This window comes from Leishmania panamensis, assembly GCF_000755165.1.
Source record: "Leishmania panamensis strain MHOM/PA/94/PSC-1 chromosome 35 sequence".
In the NCBI taxonomy this organism is placed as follows: Eukaryota; Euglenozoa; class Kinetoplastea; order Trypanosomatida; family Trypanosomatidae; genus Leishmania; species Leishmania panamensis.
In genome coordinates, this window is record NC_025882.1 from 1,175,600 (window position 1) to 1,192,508 (window position 16,909).

Here is a 16,909-nt window from a genome sequence, read left to right on the forward strand (position 1 = left end):
AAAGTTGGTGCGCTGCTTTAGCACCTTACACACAAAACGAAACAAGAAAGAGGCGAGGGGTGGGCCAGGGAAGAGAAGAGGCCACGCGTATGTCCGCAGCGACGTTGCAGTGAACCCCCTGCGGATCCACACACACACACACACACATGTAAACCTACGTGCATCTGTCATCATTCACGTAGCGTAACTACAGGTACAGCGATGACGCAAAGACGATGTCACGCTTAATAAGCTGGACACCCTTGAGGAACTTGTCATGCAACACAATACTGCCAATGGCCGGCGACCGCGCCGCGGAGGCCAGCTGGCGCAGCATCTCCTCCAAACGACGCATCATGCGCACAATCTCACCTTCGTACGCGGTGGTCTTGCTCACAAGGTCGACGAACTTCGCCCCCTTTGCCCAGAGGTAGGTTACCTCCATGAGTGAGGGCATGACTTTCTCCACCGAGCTGTTCTCCTGCATCAGCCCGCTTTCGGCGCTCACGGTGGCGATGCGAGTAACAACCTCGTTGAGGTCCTTCAGCGGCTGCTCGAACTCCTGCGGCAGCGAGAAGCCGTCCGGGGTGCGGTGCACGTTGACGAGGCATGACAAGAGAGCCACAACCATCTCCGTCTCCATGGAGTTCAGCACACCCTTAAAGAGCAGCTCCGTCAGCAGGATTTCGTTTTCGTCTGTCGTCGTTATCTCGCACGCGACGCGGGCCTTGCGGAGGATGATGTTGTCCTTGTCGATGTAGTCCAGGCGACGCAGCACCCGCATCATCTGCTTCAGCTCTTCGGAGAAGACAGCCTTGCCCATGCCCGCTAATTCATCCTTCACCTGCTCCAGTTGGGTCTCGAGGTCTGCCTTTCTCTTGTACTGCTCAAACTCCTCTTGCAGCTCTGGTGTAGGGGAGGTGGTAAGGACGTTACCCTCGAGCTGTTTTTGCAAGTTCGACACTTGTTTCTGCAGCTTACTCAGTTGCGCATCCTCTGGGCCCATCTGCGCAGCAGTGAGCACTGGAACATTGCTGCCGAACTGACGCTGCAGTTTCGACAGGATCTGCACCATCTCGGCACGCCCTCGCTCCGAGTCTGGGCTTTCGGGAAGGTTTGTCTTGAGCGTCGCAAGGTTCTGGACGTCTGAGAAGTCAAACGTCACTGTGTACAAGTCCGCTTTTTCTGAGGTGTACTCGCTGACTGGGCACGGCGTCAGGGCAGTCGGATTCAACACATCTGCCTTCAAGCAGATCACGGCAACATGGATGGAGAAGGTGCTGGCGTCGCTGAAGTCTGGGTTGGTGTTCTTTGCGGTAAACGAGCGGCAGATGCCCCAGCCAAAGTCGAGCTGATCGGAGGCGCGGATGATATGCACAAAGCGCCCCGCCTGCACCCAGTTCTTGAGGAACTTGGGTTGGTGCAGAATCTGGTTCACCTCACCCTTCTTCTTCGAGATCATGTCCTCGCAAATTGTGTACTGCCGAAAAGCGCTCTCGTTGGCGACGTGGATTTCCTCGATGGACTTGCGCAGAGCAGCACACTTCTCCTCCAGCGCTGGTTTGTCACGCAGACGCTGGAACTGCGAGAAGCTGCGCTTCATCATGAACTCGGGATCGACGTCCTCGACGCGTAGCAGATTCAGCACCATATTGTAGGTCAGGTGAAAACTGCTGAGCAGAACGTCGGCACCACCGCCGGTCAGCTGCTTCAGCGTGTCCGGCTCCACTGCCTCATCCACCATGGCAATGACAACGCCGACGCGGTCGAGGCCACGCCGGCCGGCGCGCCCCGACATCTGAATGTACTCGCCACCAGTGAGGTAGCGGTTCTTCTCGCCGTCAAACTTCTTGACAGAGGTGAAGACGACGGTACGGGCCGGCATGTTAAGTCCCATCGAGAAGGTCTCGGTGGAGAAGAGAACTTTGACCAGACCCGCCTGGAAAAGAATCTCAACAACCTCCTTCAGAATGGGAAGGAGACCGGAGTGGTGGATGCCGACGCCGCGCTTCAGGAGCGGGAGAAGGTGCTCAATGGCAGGAAGCTTCCGGTCCTCCTCCGCAAGCGACTCCATAGCATTGCCAAATACTTCCATCACAAGTGCATCCTCTTCGGTATTATTGAAGTTCAGCCGCGAAAGCGCGAGGGCGTTGCGCTCGCACTCCGCCTTGGCGAAGGAGAAGACAATCACTGGGTACATGTTGCGGTCCATCACAAGCTTCACAATCTCCATCATGGACTGAGAAGAGCCGCCGCGGCGGTGGCCACCGCCGCCGCCCTTGTTCCCGCGCGGGCCGCTAGAGGCGCCGTTGCCTGGAACTGCTGCCCCCGCACCGTTTGCACTGCCCTCCGCCCCCATCGATGTCATTGCCTTGCCGAAGTTGTCCTCGCGGAATTTGCCCTTTTCATCCACGATGAGGAAGATGCCGTCGGCCCCGGCCGGGTATAAGTAATGCTGCAGTGGCACTGGTCGGTAGTTCGTGTGAATGACGTGCACCTTCGTGGTTGGGTGAATGCTCTCCACCCAGTCCGCAAACTCGCGCGCGTTTGGGATGGTGGCAGAGAGGAAGACGTACTGGCATCCCTCAGGCAGTAAGCTGATCGTTTCCTCCCACACCACGCCGCGAGACTTGTCGCGCATGTAGTGTACCTCATCGAAGACGACGCAGCCCACTTCGCGCAGCATTTCGGTCCCGCGGTACAGCATGCTGCGCAGAATTTCCGTCGTCATGACAAGGCAGTCCGAGTCCGCCTTGATGGTGGTGTCGCCGGTCATAAGACCAACGGAGTCGAACTTCTCGGAGAACTCGCGGAACTTTTGATTACTAAGGGCCTTGATGGGGGAGGTGTAGATGACACGCTTCTTCTCTCGCAGCGCCTTGGCGATGGCGTAGAGTGCCACCGTGGTCTTACCGGCTGATGTGTGCGCCGACACGAGGACACTGTCACCGTCCTCGAGAGCGTCGATACTTGCCTTTTGAAAGGTGTCGAGCTCATAGGGGAATGTGATGGCGGGGTCGACCTCGCGGCGTGCCCGCTTCGCCGCCGGCTTGTCTTCGCATCGATCTGACATTGGTAGTGCCGTATGCGTGCCTTGGGATCGAGGAATGTGTATTGTGTGTGCGTGTACTCGTAATACCACAGTGACACGATATGGAGACGAGGGGGAGGGGAGAGCGCTGTACCCACGTGCGTGTGAGGACACGTACTGCACAAGAGATAGAACAAAGGGGAGGGGGAGGGGTACCACCAATGAGATAAATGCACGCGGTAGGGTAGCAGGAAGGCCACAAGACGTACGAAGCGAAGGGAGAGGGAGATAAGTGGAGTGAAGAGAACTTTGGGAAGCTGTGCGCCTTCTGCTCTACTGACTGGGGAGGGAGTTGGCCCCCAAGCGCGTAGCTCGCGTCAATTCCCGCTCGCCATCTTTTTGATCCTGTGCGTCTTTTGCTTCCTGCATGTGCATGTGCATGTGTGTGTGTGTGTGTGTGCGCTTTCGATTTTATTTCGGTGCGGGGGAGGAGCAGCGTTCGCAGTTACACACATGTGTGCGTGCGTGTCTCTCTACACATGTCTGAGAGTTTGTCAAGAAGGCGCGTGTTCCTCGTCCACCCCCTTTCTCACCACTGAAAGACTTGGGCGGTCCATCTTGATCGCTTTCCACGCCACTATAAAACAGACTCGATAGACTGCCGTAGCGCGTCCATGGAGCAGCCGGGCTCCAGCTTACGGCGCGGCACACCGCTGCGGTCGCAAAGGTACTTGGTGTAGTTCCACATGGGAGCCCCCTGCTGTGCCCGAAGCATTCGAAACAGTGGGTGGGCTGAGGGATTCTTCACGTTGACCCGGTCAAAGACCGGAAAGAGCAGCCCAATGTTCTCGCACCACTGCGCAATCTCGGCATTACTGAGCGGCTCTTGGTTCGCAAACTGTGCGCACGGGAACGCGAGAATGGTAAACCTACGGGAGCCATACGCTTGTTGCACCCCGTTCAGCATCTCGACGTTGGTGGAGGTGAAGCTACACCGCGACGCCACGTTCACGATGAGCGTCACATAGCCCGAGTATCTTTGAAGCGAAACAGTCTTGCCACCTTGTACGGCGCTATAGGTGAAGATGGATGCCATGACGACAGCGCGGTCCCCAGACATACAGAGCCGACGTGCTCAAACGAGGAGTTGAGGCAAAAGCCACAGAAGGCGAAAAAAAAAACGACAGGCCACGCTGCGGAGAGGGAGGGGTGGGTGGTGAGACGCAGAGATTTGATACGGCTGTGAAGGACAGAAGCCGAAGTGGCGAGTTTTTCCTGTGAGGCACAATTCCGGTCTAACGGCGCGTGCACCGCTCGAATGATTCGAAAAAAGAAGAGAGGCAATGCAGAGGCAGCGCATGCAGAGGTGCAGACATGGAAGACGGCACGCAAAGAGAGAGGTGGCCATCCGCACGCTCCCTGAGGTTAGAGAGGGAAGAAGAGGGGAGCGAGGAGGAGGGAGGAGAGGGATGATAGAGGTCGATGGCGGTGGAAACAGCAAAACCTGTAGCTCTATGACTACCGTTGAGAACGAAAAGAGCAAGAGCGAGGCACCACCTTCACGTATCTTGCACGGCCATGTGCTGTTATTGCGCGACAAGAACAGTTCGCCTTCTGTTCTTCGAGCTGGCATGATGTGATCTCGCCTACAACGCATACGCGCACTTTCTTCTTCTCCCGGGCTGGTGCCATGGCATTGCAAAAGGAAAGAGGGAGAGGGAGAGGCGTTACTCGCAGGGTTAACGTTACAAAGGGTGGCGAATACACGACGACAAAAAGAGAGGAAGCGGAGGGGGGTGGGTGGGTGGGTGGGGCAGTAGGCGGTGCTGGGGATGAGGCGGCCAGCCAAAGACTAAGGTGGTGCTTCAAACACATGATGAGCTGCTGCTGCTGCTTCGGTTACTGAGTTTCCGAGCGCAGCAACAGCAGCAGCAGCACAGGGTTTCCACCACCAACATCTCACACAGTGCAACTAGATTTGTAGTGTCAAGATCTTCTTTGCGTGTTCCTCCAGCGACTTTCGGATCGTTGTCTCAAAGAGCTCCTGGGCGCCCTGCTCCGCGCACTTGAGCAGCCGCGCCACCGAGTCGGGAGGTAGCCGCGAAGTTGTCTCCAGCCAGATGATGTTCCGCGTGTCGTGTCCCGTGAACGCTGCCACAATCACTGGGCACTGAGAGCGCAGCTCGTCGTTTGCCAGGTCTATCAGCATGTGCTCGTCCAGAAGCCCTACACTGATGCAACACACCACGTCCCGCATGGCAACGTTTGCGTCGACCAGGGCGAGGCATGCTGCATTGATGCACGCGACCTTCTCGTTCCCATCCTGTTGAAGGACCTCGATGTAAATGTGAATCTGCGAGTTGGGGTACTGGGAGAGGAGGATGACGGAGCGGGCCACTTGAACGACGGCAGCGTCGATGTCCTCCGAGAGCTTGCTACGCCGCTGCGGATTGCGACGGCTTTCTCCAGCGAAAGCGGCAACAGCCACCTCGCACGTGACAAGCACCTTATCGTGCTTTGCCTCTTGCTTGTGAAGTGATTCTCGCGGCCCAAAGATGGATGCACACACCTTCGATTGCCCAACTGTGATGTCGCAACTGCCGTCACAGGCGGAAAGCGTGCCGAATACGATGTCCATGCGCCGTGCCTCCAGTGGACGACGGCCGTCCAGGCGAAGACCTGCTGGACTGACGTACTCCTTTTGGCGAGACATACGGCTGTTTGCTTCTCTTGTGTTGCGGTTTTTCCTCTCTCATTATGCAGTGAGGTTGTGGTGGTGAACGCAGGCAGAGGAGGGGGATGACGGTGTGAGGTGCAAAAGGGAGAACAGTAATAGGAGGCTGGAAAGGGGGATGCGGGGTATGAGGCATGGCCCTGGGTGTGCATGCCCCCAGCGACAAGCACGATTAAGAAAGCGAGGGGGCTGGAAAGGAAGCGCGAAGAAAGGCGCAGCATGGCCTACAATTCTTTTCCCGCGCGGAGAGAATGACCGTGCTCAAGCTCCAGACCTAACGTCGAATTCAACACCTGTATTGACAGCAGCGACTTCGTAAGCAGAGGTTTCCCTACAAGACAGAAAGAGGGGCTTATTTTTTCGATTGACCTAATGTGTGTCTGGGTCTGTGTGTCAACGACTGAAGCAGATCATTGAAGGTAACGAAAGGCGGAGAAATCTGCGTAGCAAAGCTGACGCTTTTTCTCTCTCTCTCTCTCGGTGTGTTGCGTAGCAGTTGCGCAACGACAGCAGATGAACGCTCGTTGTGCACGTTGGTATCTCGGGCCGTGTGGTTTTAACCCGTGCCGCCATCGTCCCGCGTCGCTGTTTCTGTCTGGACACCCAGCATACGGTAAGCGTGTGCTATCGTGCAATTCTCATGTTGTGCGACCAAGCCGATCAGTTCCTGTCCGAGGTCTTTGGCGGCGTTATAGCGGTGAAAAAGCTCGGTAAACGGCAACGTTGACAGCTCCCAGCAGAGAAGCTGGTAGGGCGTTGCGATTTCCTCTTCCACTGGCATATTCCTTGTGAGTTTGCTGCTAAAAGGCTAGGCACACGGCCTTCCTGATTGTTGGAGGCGCTAGAGGTGACAAGAGGATTGTGTGGTCAGGGAGGTAGAGAGCGAGCGATGTGAGGCGTGACGGTGGCGTTCGTCGGCAAGGAGGGGTGGCAAACAAAACAAAAAAGGGAGCAACCCCCCTCATATAGTGTCATTTCGGGACGCACTCTGTACGTGTGCCCCCTGCGCAGACATGGCCGCCACTCATGGTCCTATGCACTTCTTACCTTCCCTCGAGGTGCAACCAAGATTGGGGAAAAAGGAGGAAGTCGTCGTCTTTACACCATCAGAATGAGAGGACAGGTGCATGTTCGAGGCAGATGTACACAGGGGAATCGAAGTGAATCGCCAGTGTCTTCCAGTGGTTCATTATCGTGCGCATGCATCCGGGAGGGCTGTCGAGGTGAAGAAAGCGCACCAGGCATAACCTCAACGCAGCAAACAACGAAACACTAGTAGTCGCCAACACGAAAGGAGGAAGTAACTAGGAACAGAGCAAAGGGCCGCAACACACTTATCGGTACACACCCCCACCCACCCACCCACACACACACACAAATACATCGTTGCCACCTGCCATGTGAGGTGGCAGTGACGAGAGCAAAGTATGCGGGCGCATGTGTGGGTGATGCGTGGGTAGGGGATGCTCAGGGCACGGCGTGGGACAAAGGGAGGAGAAAGCAACACACAAAAGAGGAGAGGCACCACAGCGCAACGAAGCGGACTGAAGAACGTCGCGAGCATACAAGGCGGAGGTGGGTGCAGTTGTGGCGGCTGAATGAGAGAGAGAGAGCAGCTGACGACCGTCAGGTTGAGTTGGTGCTCTATCGGGTGGAGAGGAAAACAGAAATGACGAACGCGACGTCGCCCTTCCACCTCACAGTTCGTTTTTGCTCCCCTTTCAAGCAAATGCCTCACCTCTGCGCTCCCCCCTTCTCCACGCTTTCCACATCACGTCTGAAGACGAAGTAGGGCACCTATCCACCAAGGCGCCCCCCCCCCCCCCCCACGCACGGCATATATGGTAGGGTGAATGGTGCGCTGAATGAAGGAGAAGCGGGTGCCGTTCGACTCCACAAGCGGCGGCACACGCTGCATGCGCTACATACGGCACTGATAGTCACCCGCCATGACGGTGTAGCGAATCCACTTGTTTGGTGTGTACATCATCGTTGGCTCCCTGACGACCAGCTCATTGATGCGCAAGCCTGTGAGCGACAGAGACATACACTGAAATGCGATGCGGATGGGCGGCTTCGTCCACAGCGTCTCCATTTTCTCCGTCGGGGAGATCTGCTGAATTTCTGCAAAGAAAGCTATTTTCTCCCCACTCTTCACCTGCGGCAGCTTCCAAACAATGGCGTGACTTACGGCGTCGTAATCGGCCTTACCCTGCCCTACCTTCGCTTCAGCAATAGCCGTATTGTCCGGGCAGGCGACACTCACCTGGACGTCCCTGATGACCCTGCCTCCTGGGGCGTCTGAGTGAAGTGTGAACTCGACCTCGGTGCGCGTCTTTGAGATTTCTCGTGCCTTGGCCGACAGCACCTTCATCGGTGGCTGCACACTCACGCTGGAGCGGTACGTCATGAGGGTGAACTTTCCATCCGGCGGCACAAAGGTGAGTTGCCGTTCCTCGTTACCTGAGGCTTTGAGGCGGACGCAGTTGTGAAGGGAGATGTTTGACAAGGGGACCAGCTTCCCCGTCCCATCGGCAGCTTGGTTCTCGGTCGTCTCGTCGGGACTGCGGTTCATCACTTTCGCGTTCCAGTGCAGTTGGCACTCCGGCATCCCGGAAAGGAAATTGTTCATGACCACGCGCCCCAACACGCTGCTCTGCAGCGCCTCTCCTGTTTGGGAGAGTAGCAGATTCACCTCTTCAAACACGTCAATGAACACCTCGTTCACGCGGAACACAAGGCCCTCCACCCGCCACGGCGTCTCGCCAGTCATCCTATCGGCGATGCGCTCCGACTCGCGGGTGTTCTTCAGAACGGCAGCGTCCACACCGTCTGTCGTGACAAATTTCCGTATGGCCTCTGCGTCCGTCAGGATGGGGTACCCGAAGTCCATCGATTCATCGATGATACTCTGCAAAGCAACAAAGTTCTCCTTGATTTGCTTTTCGTTCAAGTCCTCGTAGTACTTTTGAATGTACTGCAGCAGTCGTACAGCGTACTGGAGACACATTAGGCAGTTGGCATTAGAGTCGGACACCATCACAACGTACAACTCAGTCAGCTTCAAGTGAATGAAGCACACGCGTTTCACAATGTTGATAGGGCAGCGGTCAACCTGCTTTGTAGAGATGATCTCAGTGCAGAAGGTTTCAGCGAGCGACCGCACTGTGTTTCCCGCCCGAAACGTCCGCGAGAGCACTACGTCTCCGCGGGAGTTCAAGAACATCAAAACCGATAACATTGCCCCACTGAACGATTGCCGTTTCGCCTGCGAGCAGCAGTCCAATGGTGCGGTGCATCTTGTGTACGTGAGATGCGAGAGGCGGCACGCCCGCACAACTCCAAGGAGGAGGCAGAGAGGGGGGAGGGTGCAGAACGGATGGTCTTGAGAAACAGGGCATGGGAGGAGGATAGCACAGAGGAGTTGGGGGGAGGGAGGGGGGGGGTACACCGCAAACGTCGCATCACGTGACGCCATCCCACTGTGTGCACAATGCCTACACGTTCTTTCGTCGATTTTTTTTTTTAGTCCGGGTCTGTAGACCAGTGGTGTGTCTCTCTCACCTTCTCATCTAGGAACATACCCGCATACCCATACATACACCTACACGGCTCAAGAACGCGACGCCAAACAACCACCACAGCACAATCGAAAGACGGCAGCAGCCGCCAGGAGCCGATGAAAAGTGTCTGCGCCACTCGTCATCTGTCCGGCTCATCGGCGGCTTGTGCGACGTTGGTAATGTGCCTCTTGTACTCCGCCTGCATCTCTCGCTTCCGCTTTCGTCGCTCGAGGGCCTTTTTATCTCGCTCTTCTTCGTATACAGAAACTCTCAGGATGCGGTCCTTGCTCAGAGCGTACTCGTTGAGCGCGCCCACTGCATTATTCGCGGCCTCACACTGCTCGTACACAACAATAGCGCACCCCTTTGTTATGAAGGATGACCCAATGCGGATTTGCTGAATGCCCCCGTAGGCCCCAAAGAGGGAGTAAAGGTACTCACTGGTGCACTGCTTTGAGGGAATGCCAGTCACAAGCAGGATGCGCTCATCCGGCATGGCTGCAGCATGGACGTTCGCGTTGTTTGGGCTAACGTGAGTGCACATCACGGAGGAAGGAGACAAGGAAACAGGAAGGGTGAAGGTAGTTGGCCTGGCAGAGTAGTAATACCCAAGGACAAGCATGGAAGGCAGTGGCAGCGTGTACGTTACAAGCTAGTAGCCGAGGAAGGGGGGATGAACACGAACGGTCCCCGCATACCCGATCGCGACAGCGTGTCGCTTTAGAGAAGAGCAGGGGATTGCAGAGGCTCAGGTGACAAGTAAACCGTGTGTTTGCTGGCAAGGAAACGCTTACGATTCTCGCGCTTCAATGGGTTGGACATCACTTCAGTAGTCCGTCAGGCGCACCCATGAGCACAAAAAGAAGCCATGCGTGGGCACGGTGGCATGACGACTCTTTTGCAGAACCACACAACCACAAAGATGCGCACTCCAATAGACAGCAACGGCAACGGCACACACACACACACACACACACACGCACACACACGCACAAACACGAAACGTGTCATTGGGATAATATAAGGAGAGCGAGACACAGAGTAATAAAGCAAAGCTACCTTTGATATATTGATTTTCTTCTTGCCCTTTTGATTGCACATTGCCGCCGATTACTCAAGGTCGACGGCGATGGCCTCCACAGAAGGCACGCACGCTACATTGCTCGCCACAACACCATCGCCGCCGACGAGGACTAAGGTCTGAATAACGCGCTTCAAGAACATTACCTGTGCCGCATTGTTTGTGACGAGGAGGCTCGGGTCAATCTGCCGCGTGAAGGCCTCATATCCCTTTTCTGTGGTGCAGAAGAGGATGCGATGACGCTCGATTCCGTCCACCGCTTTGACGAGATTAAGAATCTGCTTCTTGTCGGCAGCATCACGAATGCGGCACATGAGATACACTTCCGAGGAAAACGCGTAGAACCGGAGAATATCCAGCGCTTTTCCCTGGGCCTTCCAGCCCTTATCATCGTACAAAACTTCCCACGCGATGCAGATCCTCTTCCCAATGAACGCCTTCTGCTTTATGCGCGTCACTGCATCGCATGCTTCGACAGCATCGCGCGGTGCACCCAAGGGCCGCCTTGCAGAGGTGGGCGGACGCTGCGCCGGATCCTTTCTCCGGTAAAAAATGTACAGCGACACCGCACTCACTACAATGGCGACGAGCGTCGTGGTCGACACAGGTAGTCGCTCAGAGATCTCTTCTAGGAAGGATCGACGGATTACGCCAACCATGATGCCGTTTATATTGGAAAGGGGGCCTTCCTCTTTTTTTTTGTTTGTGCGATGTTGGGCGCCGCCAAAAGGAGAATCATCAACACCGTTACGAGTGAAACTGTAGAGAGGATAAGAACATGGAGAGCAAAATAGCGGCATCCCTCTTTCCAGCAATGTTGCGTGCACTACACCAAAGTTATCGCCAAGCTTTCTTCCCAAACTTCTCACCAGAGAAGGGTATAGATTTTCCGCCGCCGCCAAAGAGCTTGCTATAGCAAAGAATGGGCGGAATGGCGGCTAGAGGGGCAGGGAAATTACGACTTTTCCCAGCGAGCTGACGTAGACGGTGAGGGTAAAATGCCTGTTAAGAGGCAGCCTACAGTCTGTTACTTGTGGTTAGTGCCCGTCCTGCAAACACATCCACAGAATTCGCTTGAGTATGTGTGCTGAAAAAAAAAACTGGTTTGGTGCAACATTTTCCTTTGCGGAGAAAAACTGCATGTTGTTTTTCACGAACAGTAGACATAGCAGTTCGCTGATTCACCTCGCATTAGCAATCCTTTCTCCATCAGAGCGTCTACGCGCAGTTTGATATCCGTTCGTGTGGGGGAGCACACACCCCGCAGCTCACTTTCGATGGCACAGCATAGCGTATGGTAATCAATACTATTGTGCTCTTTCAGCAGTTTCACGATGGTGGCATCCAGGCTCATTGTTCGTGCACCGTCCATGCCCTTGCAAGCGGCGATGGCACCTCCACTACTATCATGCGCCGACTTCTGCACCCCTGCGCTCACTTTCACCTTCGACTTTGAGGAGTAAAAGCGACGATTAAACCTAAACTCTGTGCCGTTGCGTTCGGCAAGACCAACGTGGCAAAGAGTGTTGAAGTGGGTAAGTACCTCGTCAGAACTTAGTGCACCTTGTCTAGCAACGACTGCGACGCTCACATCCTCATCCGAGTTCAACGCCATGATACTGTTCACAAAATGAGTATGCGCCGACACGTGGTATGTTCTGCCTCCATGGCAAAGCTGAAAAGCAATCGAGCCCAAGCTCATCTGAAAAACGATCTTCCGACCGTTGTGGCGCCGACGGTAGTACTCCTGAAACACATGCTTGCACGATTCCATGCTCTGCGGAATGCTGAGTGGAATGTTGGTGTACTGAGGCCACAGACCGCTTGTCAAGACAAGGACATCAAACTCTAAGGGAGGGGATATCTTTTTCGTCTTCATATCTGCTACCAACTTCTCCTGCGCCGCGGTGGCACTGCGGATGTCCTCCACCATTTTCTGAAATCGATTCACCACACTTGATCCGTAGATGTTGAAGAGGCGGTCAATAAAGCGACACTCCATGTCCACTGCGTGTGGCTTTGCGTAGATCAAGCGAACCGCCAGGTGACTTCGAAACGCCACCTCAAAAGCCTCAAGATCAGGCGTCAGCTGCAAAATAGTAAGAACATTGTTCCCTACTGTGCTCACAACGTCATCCTTGCCTTGCCGAATGCCACTGTCGTAGTAAACCGAGAGGGTTTCCATAAAGCGCGTGTCGCTGCCCAAGACGTTGCGTATAACGCGCAGAAACGGTGACTGGCTATGGCCTTCCTCTGCTGTAAAGAGGCCATCCAACTCCTTTGCCCTTTCGATCAGCTGCAGCATCTTTTGGACGCCGAGAAAGGGAAAGACGCCTGTGCTTCGATCGTTTATGATGCCCTCGCTTTTCTCTTTCAAGGCCTGAGCAATAACGTCGATGACGTCCTTCTCCCGCTTCATGGCGCAGAAGACCTGCACAACAGTGGAAATACTGGTCACATCCCACTCCTCCAACATGTGTACCAAACCGGTCGGCCCCGTCAGCATATCATCGACAGATGATGGATCGCTGAGGACAAGCGAGGAGTAGAGTGCATTTGTGAGTTTATCCAACAGAATATAGAAAAATGTATCGGCATACTTGTGACTTTCACTGCTCACAACGCTCTGAACCCACTGCAAATAATTGTTCGTGGTGAGCGACTGTCTCTGTTGCTCCCCTTGCGCAGCATACTTATCGACTATTGCATCCACAAAGGGGGTTTCCATACAGCGTACAAAGTACTTGCTGCCTTCGGCGGTGTATAATTCTTGACCAATGTCTCGAATAATGGACTCAGCGGCAGGCACGTGAATCGACTGCTTGATGGAGGCGATGAGACGTGCGGACACCTCAGGATTGCCTAACGTAGAGGAGCAAAAAATACGCTCGCCAAGATGCTCAATAGAAGAGTGATGACAGGCGTACATGTAGTTCTTGTTGAAGTACAAGAGAACGTTGCTGATTTGACTCACAGAGTCATTGTAGTCCTGCCACTCACGAAGAAAGTCAGCGACATACACTGAAGAGTCCTCAATTCGATTGAGGACTGTGGAGACTTGTGCATAAAGCTGCTCTTCCAGACGCTCCAACACCTGACTCCCGTAATGTGCCTGGCACAGCTGGAAAACAGAGTGGTGTATTCTCTGAAACGAGTTCCTCGAAACCTCTTTTTTGAAAATGCAGAGTACTGTCTCCTCAATGATGCCCCACTTATCCGAAAAAGTGGAATACTCTGCCATGCGCTTTCGACTCGACACCACACTGGACATTGAACTCGCAAGGGGCTTTCCGTCTTCTGACTGACACCACAAGGATAACGTTCACTGCGGAACAGAAAAGTGCACAGAGCCCAGAGCGCAGGCCCGTTTCTTCGAAAATAGAAAAAAAAAGATGAGAGAATGTTAGGGCAGGAGCGAAAGTAGTTTGTTTCGCCAACGGGAATGGGCCATTGCCTCAATGGCTCGAATCCCCGCACGAGGCACGAGTGCCGTAGTCTAGACGAGAAGAAATGTTATACAGCACAGCTGGGGTGGTCATGACAGGCTGAGAGAAGCGTTGCCCCCTCCCCCCAAAACACACACACACACGTCGATCGCTTCCCCACTGACACGGTATCGAAGCAAGTTCAGCGATAACACGGTTGGCCTCCTACTTTTAGCTCTGTTTTTTTTTTTCGTTTGCGTGTTGTTCCTTTCACGATGCTGGCGCAGTATTTATAAGGGCACAGACCCATATTAATGACAAAGAACCACGAAGATGTTAACATGCCTTAAACTCGTCGTCCCCCTCCCTCCCCCCAAAACAACAACAACAGCCACAGATAGCATGCTGCATATTCCCTCCGTCGTGGTTCTGACTAGCATCCTTAGAGTGCGATTGAGCGCTGTGGCAAGAGGAACAAGGCCTTACCAGGCACCCTGTGGTAGCTCTTTTCTCATTTCACTGGCTTTATCACGTCTTCCTTAGCCCGTCAACAACGATATGCCTTTTTTTAAAAAAAATTTTTCCCCTTGCATGTATTTGTTTCCAACATACATGCCAGCAGAGGACGAAAAGGAACGAAAAGCGGTGACACAAGCTGTGCGTATGAGAAGCCCACACAAACAGCTCGCATTGTTCACGCAACTTAAGCCCATCAATGCAGTGTGTCGAATACAAAGAAATGGCAAGTGCTTAGCTCATTACTACTTCGACTTCTTGACGGGGCGGTACACACCAACAACTACAGCGTGGTCGCGCTCAAACGGCTCAAGAGAAACCTGCTCCAGTGGCTTCAACTTGTCCTTCTTCAGCTTGTTTAGCTCAGACGCAATCACTACAGGTGCAGCCAGGGTAGAGTCAATGCAGTTAGCCTTGATGGAGATGACATAGTGACCACCATTCTGCAGAAAAGCCTGTGCATTGAGTGCAAGAATTCGCGCCTGGTCCGGCTGTGCGACATCCATGAAAATGCAGTCGACCATCGGCACAAGCATGCGGTACTTCATGGGATAGCGGGCGTCTTCAATGATGGGGACGATATTCGAACGGCGTTTCGACATCTCGACTAAATCGCGACCAACACGGTGCGAGAACTCCACCGCATACACCATGCCCTCGGGTCCTACAAGGTCGCTCACGTGGCTGACTGTGGTACCAGTCGCCCCACCGAGATACAGCACCTTTGAGCCGGGACCCATATGAATGCTACTTACACCAGCGTAAATGGCAGAGGCAAGCTTCGAGCGGTAGGGATTCCACAGACGGTACTCCTTTTTATCATCACCGCCCTGCGTTGCGCTTAACTCGATGCGCTTCTCACCGTACACGGAAATGCCGGGCACCATGTTGAGCGTGCAAAGAGAGTCGGTCTTGGCCTTGGAAATGAACACGCCAGGGTGTAGCATGTGCGGCTCCACGATAACCTTGGCACCTGCGCTACCGCCGCGGCCACCACCACGACCGCCGCCACGCCCTCCACCGCGACCGCCGCCACGGCCTCCACCGCGCGCACCGCCGCCACGTCCCCCACCGCGTGCACCGCCGCGGCCGAAGCCTCCGCGACCACCACCGCCACGTGCAAACCCACCGCGCATGTTCGATGCAGTGCGTTGCGAAGGTTGACAGACACGATTCCGTTCACGTGATATTATTTGCCGATAGGGGAGTATACCACACTTTTAGTCCTGAGAGAGAGAGAGAGAGAGAGGGAGGGAGGGAGAGGGAGGAGTGAATGAGATACAGAGCAAACTGGGAAAGAAAAGGTGGCCTTCATAGAAGTTTTATCCCCGCCTCCGCGGATAGTTCGGCCCTGGCAGACGCCGAATTGTGCGAAGGTTCTGCACTTTGGCTGACTTCGTCATTGTAGAGCAAGAGATCCATGCATGGACCAGCACATTCAAACAAGCATCAGAATGTGCAGTTCGCCTTTTTTGTGCGCGCGCGCCCAATTTCGCCACAGAGGAATATAACCACACACCGTGGGCTGTAAACTGGCGTTGGATAACGCGCGTTCCGCGTGGGGGGGACCGCCTCTGTTTTTCGGGGTGTGGGTCGTCTCGCTGCCACTTCCCTTTCCTCGTTCAGGCGCCTTTGTGCGTTGGTTTCGTCGCCCGAGGGGGGGGGTCTGGGCGTGGAGATGCGGGCGTCGGCAGCTGGACGCGCCGGGCCGCGTGTCAGGAAATCGGGGTACCGGCGGCGTCGATAACGCGTTCGTACCAGTCCGCGTCCGCCGACAAGTCCACCAGACGCGGCGCAGCCCAGCTTGGTGGCTGGTGAAGGCTCTCGACAAACTTTTGTAGCAGAACGGGCGCCGTTTCTGGCACCAGCGGTGGCGGTCCAGGGACGCCGCGGTGCTGCATTTCGTTGCTGATCGATGTGGCGCGCCGGCCCGGCAGCTCACACATAATGATGTCGTCGAAGAAGCGTAAGTCGCTTGCAACGTTGAAGCCAACTCCATGCATGGAGACCCAACTCCCCAGCTGCAGCCCGATGGCGCCGAGCTTTTGCGCCGGGATGTCCTTGTACTGGTCAGTCCATACACCAGTCTTGTATCGGTGTGTTGGGATGCAGAACATCGCAGCGGTCTGGATCATTGCTTCCTCCAGCGCCCAGCTGAACCACTCAATCGGTGAGCGCGCCTTCTCCACTGTGCAATTTTTCCACAGAAGTTGGATGTTGATGATGGGGTACATGGTAAGCTGCCCAGGGCCGTGATAGGTGATACCACCGCCTCGCCGCGTCTTGACGACGTCGACGGTGCAGTGCTGCGGAAGTCCCTGGGTTGTGTCACGCCGACCTACGGTGTACACAGGGGAGCTGTGCTCCACTAGGATCGCGACATCCGGGCGGAGCGGCAGCGTGGACTCGCCGCGCCGCACACTCACCTGTCGCGCGATCTTGGCGTTAAAGATCGCCTCTTGCAGGTTTAGCACACGTCGGTACTCACATTTGCCGATGAAGAACGCCTTCATGCGAGCAGCAAAGACAACTGGAGGACAGCGTGGTTTGTTTGTGTGTGTGTGTGGGGTGGGGGGGGGG

General features: G+C 55.0%; 9 protein-coding genes across 9 annotated transcripts; all 9 read right to left on the reverse strand.

Moving 5' to 3' along the window:
- Positions 1–187: 187 nt before the first annotated feature.
- Positions 188–3,052, reverse strand: LPMP_353070 (ATP-dependent RNA helicase, putative; the record flags this gene model as incomplete). Its single annotated transcript, XM_010704942.1, has 1 exon — positions 188–3,052. One exon carries the CDS (start codon positions 3,050–3,052, stop codon positions 188–190), a length of 2,865 nt encoding a protein of 954 aa, XP_010703244.1.
- Positions 3,053–3,647: 595 nt separating this feature from the next.
- Positions 3,648–4,106, reverse strand: LPMP_353080 (glutathione peroxidase, putative; the record flags this gene model as incomplete). Its single annotated transcript, XM_010704943.1, has 1 exon — positions 3,648–4,106. One exon carries the CDS (start codon positions 4,104–4,106, stop codon positions 3,648–3,650), a length of 459 nt encoding a protein of 152 aa, XP_010703245.1.
- Positions 4,107–4,982: 876 nt separating this feature from the next.
- On the reverse strand, positions 4,983–5,723 carry LPMP_353090 (exosome complex exonuclease RRP41, putative; the record flags this gene model as incomplete). Its single annotated transcript, XM_010704944.1, has 1 exon — positions 4,983–5,723. One exon carries the CDS (start codon positions 5,721–5,723, stop codon positions 4,983–4,985), a length of 741 nt encoding a protein of 246 aa, XP_010703246.1.
- A 1,942-nt stretch (positions 5,724–7,665) lies between these two features.
- LPMP_353100 (clathrin coat assembly protein-like protein) lies at positions 7,666–8,985 on the reverse strand (the record flags this gene model as incomplete). Its single annotated transcript, XM_010704945.1, has 1 exon — positions 7,666–8,985. The coding sequence occupies one exon, from the start codon at positions 8,983–8,985 to the stop codon at positions 7,666–7,668; it is 1,320 nt and encodes a 439-aa protein (XP_010703247.1).
- Positions 8,986–9,446: 461 nt separating this feature from the next.
- On the reverse strand, positions 9,447–9,929 carry LPMP_353110 (pre-mRNA branch site protein p14, putative; the record flags this gene model as incomplete). The annotated part of the gene is made up of 1 exon (XM_010704946.1): positions 9,447–9,929. The coding sequence occupies one exon, from the start codon at positions 9,927–9,929 to the stop codon at positions 9,447–9,449; it is 483 nt and encodes a 160-aa protein (XP_010703248.1).
- Positions 9,930–10,417: 488 nt separating this feature from the next.
- Positions 10,418–10,702, reverse strand: LPMP_353120 (hypothetical protein; the record flags this gene model as incomplete). Its single annotated transcript, XM_010704947.1, has 1 exon — positions 10,418–10,702. One exon carries the CDS (start codon positions 10,700–10,702, stop codon positions 10,418–10,420), a length of 285 nt encoding a protein of 94 aa, XP_010703249.1.
- Positions 10,703–11,538: 836 nt separating this feature from the next.
- Positions 11,539–13,659, reverse strand: LPMP_353130 (cullin-like protein; the record flags this gene model as incomplete). The annotated part of the gene is made up of 1 exon (XM_010704948.1): positions 11,539–13,659. The coding sequence occupies one exon, from the start codon at positions 13,657–13,659 to the stop codon at positions 11,539–11,541; it is 2,121 nt and encodes a 706-aa protein (XP_010703250.1).
- Positions 13,660–14,574: 915 nt separating this feature from the next.
- LPMP_353140 (fibrillarin) lies at positions 14,575–15,276 on the reverse strand (the record flags this gene model as incomplete). Its single annotated transcript, XM_010704949.1, has 1 exon — positions 14,575–15,276. The coding sequence occupies one exon, from the start codon at positions 15,274–15,276 to the stop codon at positions 14,575–14,577; it is 702 nt and encodes a 233-aa protein (XP_010703251.1).
- Positions 15,277–16,044: 768 nt separating this feature from the next.
- On the reverse strand, positions 16,045–16,842 carry LPMP_353150 (lipoate protein ligase, putative; the record flags this gene model as incomplete). Its single annotated transcript, XM_010704950.1, has 1 exon — positions 16,045–16,842. One exon carries the CDS (start codon positions 16,840–16,842, stop codon positions 16,045–16,047), a length of 798 nt encoding a protein of 265 aa, XP_010703252.1.
- Between the last annotated feature and the right edge of the window lie 67 nt (positions 16,843–16,909).